This window comes from Urocampus carinirostris, chromosome 3 (assembly GCF_059441175.1).
Source record: "Urocampus carinirostris isolate Australia breed hairy pipefish chromosome 3, RoL_Ucar_1.0, whole genome shotgun sequence".
Taxonomy (NCBI): Eukaryota; Metazoa; Chordata; class Actinopteri; order Syngnathiformes; family Syngnathidae; genus Urocampus; species Urocampus carinirostris.
Window position 1 is genome coordinate 432778 of NC_142351.1, and position 14661 is coordinate 447438.

The window sequence follows — 14661 nt, forward strand, 5'->3', positions numbered from 1 at the left end:
GGGAACCTTTATTTTTTTCATCTTCCTGGTTGGCCATGTGCTGCTTCTCACTCACTCCTCCCCTGAGGGACTTTTTTGTTCTCAAAAGTACACAAAAAGGGTTAGTGCAACAACCTCTTTGGTGTTTTGGGCAAATATCCCATGTTGGCACGCTATGAAAACAATCCCTGATCATTGAAATCAATCTATTATCTTCAACCTGGGTTCATTGATCGGTACTCTTAACCTGTTGCATCATTTCTTCCACCTTCCTCCTTGCTCACACTGAGTGCTTGTGTCAACAATGTGCTTTATTCTTTCGTTTGATTCCATTTTCTTTGTCCTGTGAATAAAACGTAGTTTCATCAAATCAAACTGTCTGCATTATTTTTGGGTCGATGTTATTTTTCTTCTGAACTGATCACTATCCATATCAAATAACTCCAAAATCGATCAATTGAAGTGGAAAATACATTGGGTTTAAAGTTGGACCCTTCATGACAAACGCTAGACGCAGGCTATTTCAAATGAATTCGTGTCGGAAACCGAGAGCACCGCCTGCTGACTGAATTGGTAAGATTATGAACCAAATAAATATCATTGAAAGCCATATGGCAATGGGTTGCTTCGTGACTTGGCTCAAGTGCCGGACATACTCATTGAAGGTCAGTCGGCGATTGTATCGAACCTCCGGGAAAGTAGGAGTAGGATTCATCTTGAGTCTCCAACCCCCTACAGTGATGTTTGGGCACCAAGAGGATTCCGCAGCGTCCGTGGAAAAGAAGGCGACTTCTGACTTTGCGGTGTTGAGGGTGAGATGATTAATAGTGGCCCATTGGTTGACTTTGGCCGCCTCTGACTCTCGTCTCACCGCCACTTCTTCTTTATTACGGCCGCTACAGACCAGCGCCAAGTCATCAGCATAGCCGGAGACGAGGGTGGAGGATTCGAAAGAATCTTAGCAGGTCGTTGATGTAGATGGTAAAGAGGAGTGGGGATAAAACCGAGCCTTGGGGGAGGCCTTCTTTGAACGTCCGACAGCGTCCCGTAGTCCCATTAACCCTCACACGTGCCGTAGGATTGGCGAACCGGGCCTTAGTCCGCTCAACAAACCGGAGAGGTACGCCAATGTTCAGCATCTTTTGGAGGAGATTGGCACGCCACACTCGGTCGTACGCCTCGCTGAAATCGAAGAAGGCAGCAATAGAGCGCGGACGTTGTTTTGACTGGAACCCGTCCGTGATGAATGTTAGGTTTAAGTCTCCAATATTTATGATAAAACGCTCTGAAACAAAAGACAAAGAGAATCAGAATCTTGCAAGGAGAGGTTCGGAGAATGTATGCCGCCAATCACCCAAATCACTCTGAAGAAATCTCCGAATCTCCTTTCTTTTTATTACGGTTTTGCCCTGTCGTACATGAGTCTCAATTTTCTGAGGGGCGGGTTTCTATCTAACTAATTGAGACCGCGTTCTAACTGTTGCTACGTAGAGTTAATTCATCTTCACACTCCTTGCTTTCCGCCCGATGATCACAGCTGGTTTGTGTGTGGACACTTCCTTTTCTTCTTCCAAGGTCTTCGATGAAAAACAACTTGAGTTATTGCATTCCAGGTCAAGTTGTTTCTCATTGGTATGTAAGATTAAAAGAGACAGACTGTACAAAGAAAACTCATGGCCTTGAAGAACAGCTTACGGCTGAAAACTAAACAAGAAGGGCTGAGAACACTTATAACATATTAATGTCAACTGTAGGATAAATACATGTATATAATTCATTACTGTAGGATAAATATATGTATATAATTCCAACAATGAATTGAGACAATGTGAGGCATTGGTCAGTGGTGCAGGGGCCTTTCCGGAAGCCTGCCTGCCATGGGCTCAGAATCCCATGATCCTCAAGCCATTCTGACAGGCGGTTCACCATGACCCGTTCCATAGTTTGGCTGATTGTTGAAGTGAGGGCGATTGGACGGTAGCTCCCGATGAGTTGAGGGTCTTTGCCTTTTTTGTGGTACTGGATGATCTTCGCTGTGCGCCAGTACTGGGGGCACCACTGTGTGGTCCAGCTGGTGTTGATAAGTCGGAGAAGGATGGGGAGTGCAGCCGGGGGCAGATATTTTAGCATCTCGGGGGACAACTCCATCTGGGCCAGCAGCTTTTCCTGGTTTGAGTTGATGGAGTGCACGGCCGAGCTCATCAAGAGTAAACGGGCACTCGAGCCATTGCCGAGGGGAACCCTGTAGTCCACGCGCATCTCTTCGAAGCCCTCGTACTGTCCTCCTACTCGACTTATCACTCTTGCGCCCGCTCACTCTCGCGTATTTGATGACGAAAGCCGTCGCCTTGGCCTTGTCTGAGGCATAGTCACGGTTGTTATACTTGAGCGATGCGTCGGTTTGTTGTGATGGGAGACTGGATAGTGACTTCACCACGGCCCAAGCTTGTTTGGAGTCCTTGGTCTTTGAAATCTTTTGGAGGTGGAGATGCCGAGCAGTTCACGTCACGATTGACCGCAGACTTCAATTTCTCCCTCCTTTTTTTGTCAGATGGAAATATGAAGCGTTTACGATCAGGACTCTTCCTCTTATTAGACTGCTGACAATATCCGCCTTCCTATCCGTCATAAAATCAGAGGCTGAACTAAACCTTACCCCGTACCAGCAGGTGGCGCTGTTGGACTCGTCATTACAGAAATGGTGACTGGTAAATGGTCTGCATTCCTATAGCGCTTTTCAAGTCAATGAAGAACTCCCGAAGGGCTTTACGATGTGCTTCACACTTACCCATTCACACACACACACTCGCATACCTATAGGGAGTCAGCCTCCAAACCTTTTGAGGATAATCAAGATGCTAAATGGTCTGCATTTCTATAACGCTTTTCAAGTCAATGAAGAACTCCTGAAGGGCTTTACAATGTGCTTCACACTTACCCATTCACACACACACACTCGCATACCTATAGGGAGTCAGCCTCCAAACCTTTTGAGGATAATCAAGATGCTAAATGGTCTGCATTTCTATAACGCTTTTCAAGTCAATGAAGAACTCCTGAAGGGCTTTACAATGTGCTTCACACTTACCCATTCACACACACACACTCGCATACCTATAGGGAGTCAGCCTCCAAACCTTTTGAGGATAATCAAGATGCTAAATGGTCTGCATTTCTATAATGCTTTTCAAGTCAATGAAGAACTCCTGAAGGGCTTTACGATGTGCTTCACACTTACCCATTCACACACACACTCACACACCAAATACGGCCGTGCAAGGCCCCGACCTGCTTTTGGAGGGCATTAGGGGTTCCGTGCCTTGCCCAAGGACACTAGCCATAATAGATGAATGACTCCGTTTAGTGTGATGCTTTGCTCCATGAGTGTAACCATTACTCTGACTTGACCTGAGCTAATATCATTCATCTGTGAATAGAGCAAATCCTCCTCATTTCCAAGTCAGACACTAGAATGCTTCAAGAGCAAGTTTGGATATGTTAAACCCCAAAACATGAGTTAAATAAGCAAACTCCATATCAAGCATACGTATATGAAGCAACACATTTGGACTGTTATAGTACAATGTCAGCGTTTTTCCTATACATTGCAGGTAAACTCCAAAGCGTGTTTAAAAAGAACACGAGTTCCTTTTTAATGATTCCCACACATTGCAAGATTGTGAAAAAAATGGAGCAAATGTGAGGGATGTTCCAATTTACAGGTTGGTACTTAGGGGACTTTGACAGCACTTTGTATACCGCAACACATCTCTTAAAATGCTAACAAAAAAAAAACACGGTGACGGATATCAAAATGAATGAGTTGAATGAATCAATACACAACTTGGTCCAATAACAGGAAGACAAAGTATTTCCAAATTCTAAAAAAGATGCTTCGTTTCCTCATCACGACCTCAAAAATGGACGTTTAAGTACCTATTAATCATCTAACGTCATTTTCTTTTCTTACCTAAGGACAACTGGAAATGTCATATCAGAAATGGGAGAATGAAGGAATGATTGCAATTTCGAGCCGAAGGCTTATACGCAAACTATACAAACATATTTCAGCAGGAAATTCAACAAAACTCCCGTTACACCGTGTTACATTTGAACTTTTAGATAGATAGTTAGATAGATACTTTATTCATCCGCTTTGGGAAATTCACATTTCCAGCAAAATCCCTTCGCTGAGAACAATACAATAATAAAGCAAAAAGAAAACAATATACAAATACCCAATGTGACGTGCTAATGCCCACTGTAGCGTGTTCTATAGAGTATCTAGATAGTGCTACACAGAATTCACATTGCAATCAAATTTGGTAATATGCAAGGTAGGGGGTGTGGTTTAATGTGGGCCTTTACTCCGCCGGGTTGAGTTAAAGAGCCTCATGGCATGAGGAAGAAAAGATCTCCAGTCTGTCCGTAGTACAAGACAGTGACAGCAGTCTGTCGCTGAAGCTGCTCTTCTGTCTGGATATAATGCTGTGTAGTGGATGGGATGAATTGTCCACGATTGACCGCAGCTTTTCCAGTGCCCGTCTCTCAGCTACTGTTGTCAGGCCGTCCAGCTCTTTGCCCACAACAGAGCTCGCTTTCCTAGCCAGTTTATTGAGACGAGAGGCATCCTTCTTCGTGACGCTGCCTCCCCGACACGCTGCCGCATAGAAGAGGGCGCTTGCCACTACTGTCTCGTAGAATATTTTCAGGAGTTTTTTTCAGATGTTGAAGGAGGCCAGCCTTCTGAGGAAGTCAAGTCGGCTTTGGCCTTTCCTACATAGAGCTTCTGTGTTGGCAGTCCAGTCCAGTTTGTTGTGCAGCTGCACACCCAGGTATTTGGAGGTCTGGACAAATTCTACACATTCACTGTACAATAAACTGTCTTCAGGGTGCCAATGAACACAATTAACTCCTCCGCTATGGCCCCCGTCCAGGGTACACTGGAGCGCTCCCTTAGCCGCGCTGTGAATGTGCTGCCCGCAGACATCCCGGCCAACTCGGGTAACTTGCCCCAAATAACCAACATTTTGTAATGGTTTATAAATTGTTGTGTTTTTTTTCAGAAGCATTTTTAAGTTTTTAAGTATTTTTTCAAGTTAATGTTCCGTTATATTGCAAGTGTCGACAACAAAAAGTTAGCCACATGAAAATCAGTTTGAAAATGAGGACGTTGCGATTTCTTCTCAATGTACTTCCATTGCGCGAAGTTGCCCCGACCAAGATGGCCGACGCGTGGGCACGCGAGTTAGCGGGCTGCTACAGCACGTCGACCTATCCAGTGTTTGTATCTTTGTCCCACAATCCATTGCGGCGGTGTTCGGAAGGAGAAGCTGTCATGGCTGCCGCACCACCGCCGAACAAGAGAATGTCGAGAAAACCACCTCAAGTTCTTTAGTCGACTTTAAACGAAGTCAACTCGACAGAAGTATTAATTTAAGGTCCTTTCCGAATGTGTGTTCTTTTTACTGCCGGGTTGGAGCGACACTTTGTGGCGTTTTTTCGTTCAAACTTTGAGAAAATGTGCTCCAGTGGGGAAGGACCTTTTCAAGAGAAGCTTTGGGGAACCGAAGAGGAGACCGAGCAAGAACGTCGACGACCGGACGCTGTTTCCAAACAGCTCTGGGAAGGTCCGTCCTTTTTTGCTTCTGCTACATCTTGGATATTAGGGGCGTTACCAGTGGGGGGGTGGCCGATCCCTAACCCACACACGCGTTCTGCCCACCCAAAGAAAAGTGGATGTAGTCACGAGGGCAGTCTGGGCAGCGCATACGTCATCTCGTATAGAATTGTGTATGTCAGTGGACACTAGCTTGGACTCTCCTGCCCCCTCAGCACACAGTGTGCGCATCAGTCCCCACGGAGGGAGCAGCCCCTCCCTGCATATTGCTTTGTAGTAGTGTAAGGAATTCTGTCTTTTTATAGAGAAGCGACTCTTTTGGCTTGACTGACCCAAATTAGACGGCTCTTTTTGTCTCAGAAGCGGCTCTTTAGATTGTTTTTGTTGCTTTTGGGGCGGCAGTAGCTCAGGAGGTAGAGCGATCGTTTTAGGATTAAGGGATCCCAGTTCGAATCCCGGCTTGTCCGTGTTACTAGTCGAAGTGTCCTTGGGTAAGACATTGAACCCCCAATTACCCCCAATAAGCAGGTTAGCGCCTTACATGGCTGCAAGGCCGCTTTTGGGAAATGTGGAGCACATTGTAAAGCGCTCTGGGAAGTCATTGACTTGAAAAGCGCTAGAGAAATGCAGATCATTTCATTTCTTTAATGCATATATGACTAATTATTATCCAACAGTATGTACAAGTGACTTAAGAGGGGGAACAATTCATCCAAAAAGAACACACAAAATGGAAAAAGAAAACCCCTTCCCCTGTTCTAAAACCTACATGAGGGCAAATAATACACAGATATTGCCAAATAAAATCTAGGTTAGTCATATGCCATAGAATAGCAGTGTGTTTTAATCCTATATTGAAACAGTTCCACTGAGGTTGCAGATCCAATCTCAGGGGGAAGAGCGTTCCACAGCACGAATGGAGAACGCTCTCCAACCTGCTGATCTCTTCTTGGCTCTTGGGATAGGTTGAGGATTATAAACTAGGGTTTGAGCCCCATATTGGGGATCTCAACTGAATGTAGGTTTCCCAAAAGTAGAAATAAAAATTAAGGTTAGGGTTACAGCAAGCGTAAGGCTAAGGTTACAGTTTGAAACGGGGTTAGGTCTAAAGTTAGGTCAAGGGTTATTTGGCTGAAAGTTAGAGTTTTCAACGATTTTAGGGTTCCGAAACAAGACTAGGGTCTTTCACTAAGGTTTAGATGAGACTGTTTGGGCTATGCTAGAACCTTGATATGCTTCTTATGGGAGGCACGTTTATTTGTATAGCACAATTCATACACAAGGTGTTGTGGAAAATAGACTTGCATTTGATAAAAAGATTCACGAATATGAAAAATTTTCACCGTTAGGCAAATATGTCGTCTGAGAAACAGCCCTAGCGCACGTGACTGATTTAGGAATAAGGTACGTATTTTGAAAGAACGAGCGAGACAGAAGCCCGGACCTTTTCTGAAAGGAAAGTACGATGGACGTCGACGGCCAAATACGAGATGTCGAATGTTGTGGAAAGTATATATTAACTAAGGTTAAGGAAAGTTGAACCTGAAATGAGCTTGAAGGAAACAGTCTTGGAGCTGACAAGAGCTTATTGCGTGGCGGAAGTCTTGACCCAGGGGCGAGCAACCATCACGAGTTGTTTAGAGCAATGCAATAAGGAGCCTTCCCTTTTTGCCATATCTCCTCTCTGCGTATTTTTTGGGGCCACGCCCAACGACGTTCTCTCCAAAATAAGGACGTTGCGGAAAGTAAAACCACCAACCTGCTCTGTTCAACACAATTTGGAGTATCTTGTAAACAGTTCCTGGACACTCTGGTTCCTGCCACGCAGTAGAAAGATGGTCTTCACCCATGTCTGCAACACACAAGTCGACTCGCATTTATTTGAGACGCCTTTACTCACAGAAACTCACAAAATGCGCAGAACACCATTGCAACATCAACCTGATCTGAAAGCTACAAGAGGGCCAGGAAAGACTCAAAAAAAGGTCAGGATGCGGAAAATGAAGAAACCTTGGGAAGGGACCGCACATGAAATATACAGGAAGTCATGGAAACAGGGTTCATACATTTTTTTCATAGCCAAATCCGAGCACTTTTCAAGCACTTCCTAAGCCTTATTTTAATTTTTCTCCAGTACATCTGTTGTGGAAAATATAATTGCATTTGTAGAATAGAGTTGCATACATTTAGAAATGTAGAAAGACTTGCTTACAGTAGTGAGGGAATGTTGACATCATTTCGAGAAGGTCCTTGGCAAGACACTTGAGTTTCCCTAAAAGGGCATGAGACCTGCAAGGTCCCTCTGAGCAAACTGAGGCGAACAACATGTCCTAATAAGGGTACGACAACATCTTCCTTGTTGAGACGTCAGATCTCCGCCGCCTCTTGGGTTGTACTCAAATTGAAGCTATAAAAGCATTGTTATGTCTGGAGTTCTCTGAGTTCTTTGGGATGACGAAATAAAGAGCTCCCCCTCATGGCAAGCCTCTGTGTACTTGATTAAATCACATAAGAGATGACTTAAAAGATTATCGAACCTGCATTTTCTCCTACAAAGGCAATTCAAAGTGCTTTACAGATATGGCAGACAGGTTAAAAACACACAATAAAAGACATTGAAAATGTAAAATGTGGTTTTTAAAATAAATTAAAACCACAGATAAAACATAATCAAATCAATGAATTCAAATAAGGTCAAAGTGAAGAGTGCAGATAGAAGCCTTTCAGTTGAACAGAGCTGTTTTTAGCTTGGACTTTAACACAGTCAGAGTAGACCCCTGTCGACAGGAAGACTATTCCAGGGTTTAGCTGCGTGGAACTGAAACGCAGCTTCACCCTGTTTAGTCCTGGCTCTGGGCACCAGCAGAAGGCCTGTCCCTGAGATTCTCAGGGTCCGAGATGGTTCATATGGGACCGACATGTCACAGATGTCCTTTGGTGCTAGACCATGAAGAGACTTTTACACCAGCAGAGCTGTTTAAAAGTCTATTCCCTGAGCGACGGGAAGCCAGTGCAGAGACTAATATGGTCGTACTTCCTGGTTCTAGTCAGGACCCGAGCGGCAGCGTTCTGGATGTTCTGCGGCTGTCTTACAGCTCCTTTAGAAAGTCCGGTCAGAAGGCCGTTACAGTAGTCTAACCTGCTAGAGATAAATGCGTGGATGAGTTTCTCGAAGTCTGATTTAGACAGTAAACCTTTGATTCTGGCAATGTTTTTGAGATGGTAAAAAGGCTGATGATGTTATGGATTTCATGTGGCTGTTAAAGTTCAGGTTTGAGTCCATTATTACCCCGAGATTTCTAACCTGATTTTTAGCTTTTAAACGAAGTGATTCCAGATGACTGATGACCCTTTCTCTGGCTTTTTGTGGGCCAAAGACAATGACTTCAGTCTTGTCTGAGTTTAGTTGGAGAGAGTTATTTTGCATAAACACTGTGATCTGTTGAAGGCAGTGACAGAGTGAGTTCACGGGCCCATGTTCACCTGCTGTCAGTGAGATGTAAATCTGAGTGTCATCTGCATAGTTATGGTAGGACACGTTATTACCGCGTATTAACTGGCCCAGGGGCAGCATGTAAAAATTGAACAAGAGGGGTCCCAGGATGGACCCTTGGGGGACCCCCAGGTCACTGCCAATTGGTCTGACACATAGTCTTCCATCTGAACAAAATACTTCCTGTCCTCGAGGTAAGACTGGAACCATTTCAGGGCAGGACCAGAGATGCCTACCCAGTCTTCTAACCTCTGCAACGAGATAACATGACGACTGTGTAAAATGCAGCACTCAGATCCAGCCACTCCTTGCTTTTCCTGGCCGGGCGCTTCGGGTCATTGTCGTGTCGGAAGACCTGGCCACGACCCATCTTCAACGCTCTGACTGAGGAGAGGAGGTTGTTCCCCAAAATCTCACAATACACGGCCCCAGTCATCCTCTCTTTAATGCAATGCACTCGTCCTGTCCCATGAGCAAAAAACACTCCCAAAGCATGATGTTATCTCCCCTATTCTTCACAGTAGAGATAATACTTACTGATCAGCCGCGCCTAAGCCTTTAGAATTTTTTTTTGTGTTTTGGCACTCGGGGACAATGCTTCTGAACGAGTTGAGGGCAATACAAATAAATGTGACTTGTGTCTTGCAGACGTCAGACGAGAATATCTTCCTACTGCGCGGCAGGAACCAGAGTTGCCCGTCGTTAAAATTGAGGAAGAAGAGGATCTGAGGCCTTATCACATTAAGCAAGAGACAGAGGATGGGGAGCCTGTTGGTGTTAAAGAGGAAGACGATTTTCAAGTCCCTTCAACCGTCGAAGATCAAGGTCAACCTGAATATAACGGTCGGCAGGAGTTTGCAAGCATCAGCTCCCGTCAACACGTGGAAACGGATGAGGACGACTCGCAGTTGGAAGGTGGTAACACATGTTCCCAGTGCGGAAAAACGTTTCGAAGCAAGTCTTATATAAAGTTGCATATGAAATTCCACGCTGGGGAAAAGCCTTTTTCTTGCTCAGTTTGTGGTAAAACATTCACACAGAGTGGGGACTTAACAAAACAAATTAGAACCCACACTAACGAGAAGCCTTTTGGCTGCTCAATTTGTGTATTGTATGTATTGTATTTATTTATTCGACCAGTATAAACTATAAACATGATCTATACAAGAAATCATTCAGTGAAGAGGAGGTAAGACGTGATTTCGGGAGGTTGAAAGAGAGGAAATCACCAGGCCCCGATAAACTCTCACCCTGCCTTCTCAAAGAGTGTGCTTCTCAACCTGTCCCTGTCTTTACTGTTTTTTTCAATTGGTCTTTGAGTTCTGCTCCTGAACAATTGTACCGGTCCCGAAGAAGAAAAATGTCTCAACGATTATAGACCCATTGCACTCACGTCCGTGATCATGAACACTTTGGAGAAGATCGTATTGAAATTCATAAAGTCCTTTCTACCATCCAATCTAGATCCGTACCAATATAATATCGTGCTAATAGAAGTGTAGATGATGCCATTTTAATTCTAAGTCATCTCGAGCATAGGAATTCATACGTTCGGATTTTAGTCATAGATTTTAGTTCAGCTTTTAACACTATGATTCCTTCTAAACCGCATTTGAAACTTCTTCATGACCTCAATTTTCCCGTTTTACTGTCAAATTGGATTTTAGATTTCCTCCTCAATGGAGAACAGTCCGTTCGCATTGGTGAGAAAGATTCATGTTCTACTGTCTTCAACACTGGTACGCCTCAGGGCTGTCCATTGTCTCCAACTTTGTTTTCCCTATTCACACACGATTGTCAACCCAATTCTGACCATTCACTATTCGCTGAATATGCAGACGACACTACGGTTACTGGCTTTATTTCAGATGGAGACGAAACTGAATACTGAGCAGAAATGGATTCACTTTCCACCTGGTGTCATGAGAGTAAGCCGTTATTGAATATAGGTAAAACTAAGGAGATGATAATAGATTTCCGTACTAAGCCTCCCCCGCATGTGCCATTGTCAATTAAAGGTAGTGAGGCGTAACTGGTCCATTCATTCAAGTTTCTGGGTACTTACTTGTCAGCTGACCTCACATGGACTGTCAATGCTACGGATATTCAACCAGACAAAGGCTCTACTTCCTTCGTCAACTCCAATCATTCGGAGTCCGTCTATCCGTTCTAGTCAATTTTTATCGTGCTCTCGTTAAATCCATTTTAACTAGGTCAATGACTGTTTGCTTTGGTCGCGTCAATCAGAAAGAATTGTCAAAGACGGAATCAGTCGTGAGGACGGCAGAAGAAATAGGTACCGGCCTCCCATCCCTGCATAGTATCTACATCGATCGAACTATAAAACGGACACTAAAAACGATAGAGGATCCCAGTCACCCTGCTCGCAGGTACTTTGATGACCTGCCGTCAGGTCGCCGTCTTCGCTCCATTGCGAGCAAGACTGCACGTCTTAAAGAGAGTTTTTAGCCTTCCGCTATCCGTATGTTCGATGGGAATTGATTAAGATTATTATGTATAGTATTATTATGCCAACGGCGTTCCTCTGACCTATTCTAGTCTTGGTATTTACATATCCTTTCTTTTGAAACTATTATATATGATTACCTTCTATTATACACTACAGTACAAGGAACAATTCCAATTCCTCCTTACCTCGACGGCGTGCTTTTTTTCTTGCCAGGAAAGTCCTTAATACTGCCATCTCTTGGCTTCAAGTCCCAAGTAAGGATTAAGTTTGAAAAAGTCGCACTCAACCTTTAAAAACACCCCCTCCCGTCGCTCCTGTCACAGTTTCTGCCTACCTACGTTTTATTTTGTGTAAATTCCAAAATCTTTGACCGTTTCCGACGAGCGCCAGACGTTTCTCTCAAACGGGAAGTGCCGACGTTGGCCATATTGACTCGTTTTTGATGGCCAACAGAAAATCGAGCTCTGTAGCGATCCAGGCATAGGGTACACCACAAGACAGCTTTAACACTCATCTTTCATGAGACCCCAGTTCAGTTTAGTCGATTTGATGACGTTGCCAATTTTTCTTAAAATATTCTTGTTTCCCGGAAAACTTCTGAGAAAAATGGCTCCTTGCAAAATGATGCATGTCAAGCAGACGTTTTGCTTCAGTGCTCTTTTTAAACATCTATATTTTCAATACCTAGACTATGAAAACAATACTTTCCATAAACACAAGGGCACTTGGCTTGAAAAATAACATTTGATTGCAAGAAGACTAAACTTATGCATAAACTTTGCAAAAATTCTCAGCCCCTGATGTCTCGGGTGACGTGATCACACGATTCAGGGCGTCACGGTGATGGCAGGGTCCTACGATACGTCATCCCAACGAAAGCCCTTGCTCATTATTTAGAAAGACTAAAGATTTGAATCGTTAACAGGATGTACTTATATCTTTGCTTTTCTCGTCACACTGCGCGTACTTGGCATATACACCGGCGCCTACTCACCGCCATACAGAGTAATACGGCAAATACAGGAACAAAACGCGGCACTAAGTGTTGACGAAGATCGGATCGAAACCACTCCTACCACCTAGTGGTCATTTCATTCCCAGAGGCCTAATACTTGCTGATCAGCAGCGCCTAAGCCTTTAAGTCAAGTCAAGTCATTTTTATTTGTGACGCCCTAAATCACGAAGAGTCTCAAAGGGCTTCACAGATTATTACACTATATTACACAGACTATTTTTCAGCCGACGAGAAGAGTAGGTTATTATTCATATGCAATGGAGTAGAAGTGAGTTTTAAGTTTAGATTGAAACATTTCCACCGAGGTTGCAGATCGGATCTCAGGGGGAAGAGCATTCCGCAGCACCGGTGCCCGGATGGAGAACGCTCTCCAACCAGCAGAAGACTTCTTTGCTCTCGGGATCATCAGAAGACCAGCACTCTCAGATCGTAGGCTTCGGACCGGGACATAGTGGCAGATCAGATCTGAAAGATAAGAGGGAGCAAGTCCATGTATGATTTTGTACAATACTAAGAGAACTTTGAAGTCACATCTTTGGCTAACTGGGAGCCAATGCAGGTTAGCCAAAATCGGTGTTATGTGATCGTATTTTTTTGTCCTGGTTAAAAGCCTCGCTGCGGCATTTTGTACTAGCTGAAGAGACTTGATTCTGGACTTCGGGAGACCGGAGAGTAGTGCATTGCAGTAATCGAGACGGGAGGTAACAAATGCATGAATTATTGTTTCCGCATCAGACTGAGACAGTATTGAACGGATTTTAGCAATGTTGCGAAGATGGAAGAAGGCAGTTCTAGTAATTTGCTTTACATGCATCTCAAAGGATAGATCAGGGTCAAATATGACACCTAAATTTTTAACTGAGTCACTCTGTGTGATGTGACATTTGTCAATGTTCACAGCAGTTTTTGAGAATAAGTCCCGGCATTTAGAAGGACCAATGACTAACATTTCGGTCTTTTCAGAGTTAAGACGCAAGAAATTGAGTGACATCCACTCTTTTATCTCAGTGAGACAGGCCTCCAAATTTCCACAGTTTAGTGTGGAAGATTCCTCCAACGGAAGATATAGTTGAGTGTCGTCTGCGTAGCAATGGAAGCTGATATTGTACTTGCGAATAATATCACCTAACGGAAGCATGTAAATGTTGAAAAGTAGGGGGCCGAGCACTGAACCCTGCGGAACACCGCAGGTAACATTAAAGGGCTCAGATGTCGTTTCACCATATTTAACACAGTGCGTCCTATCTGAGAGGTAGGATTTGAACCACGAGAGGACGGCTCCTGAGAGACCAATCCATTTTTCCAACCGTTCTAGTAGGATATTGTGGCGCACTGTGTCAAAAGCAGCACTAAGATCCAGCAGCAGCAAAAGTGATGAAGCGCCAGAATCCATTGACATTAGGAGATCATTTGTTACCTTGATCAGAGCTGTCTCAGTAGAGTGGTTAGCCCTGAATCCTGATTGCATGGATTCAAAAAGGTTATTCTCCGATATGAAAGCATTCAGCTGCTGTGCCACTACTCTTTCGAGTACTTTAGAGAGAAAAGGTAGGTTTGACACAGGTCTGTAATTACTTAATATTTCTGGATCAAGGTTGGGTCGTTTCAGTGTGGGTTTAATAACGGCGGACTTAAAAGCTGCTGGAACTACACCTGAGGAGAGTGATGTATTTATAATATTTAGAACTGAAGGCCCAAGGACGCTAAAAATACTTTTAATAAGTGAACCTGGGAGAGGGTCGAACTGGCAAGTTGTCGGTTTGGCCGCATTCACCACTTGTTTGAGATCATCAAGTGACAGTTCACTAAAACCGGCCATTTTCCCAGGGCAGCCACCCTGTCGTGCATCTGTAAATTTCAGTCCTTTAATACGTGTGGTACTAACAATATCTTTTGCAATTTCTTCCTGTATGCATTGAATCTTCTTAGTGAAGAAGACCATTAACTCCTGAGCAGAGTGTGTCGAACTGTCTGCGATAGGCTGTTGCCTTGTAAGCGATGCTACAGTGTCAAAAAGGGCTTTGGGGTTGTTCTTTTGAGACGCAATCACCTTCGTAAGGTAGGCCGATTTTGCAGAGGCAAGG

General features: G+C 44.1%; 1 protein-coding gene across 1 annotated transcript in view; it reads left to right on the forward strand.

Annotated features, from left to right (window-relative positions):
• The window catches only part of LOC148368184 (uncharacterized), a 316699-nt gene that overhangs the window by 24927 nt on the left and 277111 nt on the right, over positions 1 to 14661 (forward strand). Inside the window, exon 5 of the mRNA XM_088329674.1 lies at positions 9741 to 10007. Within this exon, the coding sequence (XP_088185800.1) occupies positions 9741 to 10007 (267 nt within the window). The remainder of the gene's footprint in view (positions 1 to 9740; positions 10008 to 14661) is intronic.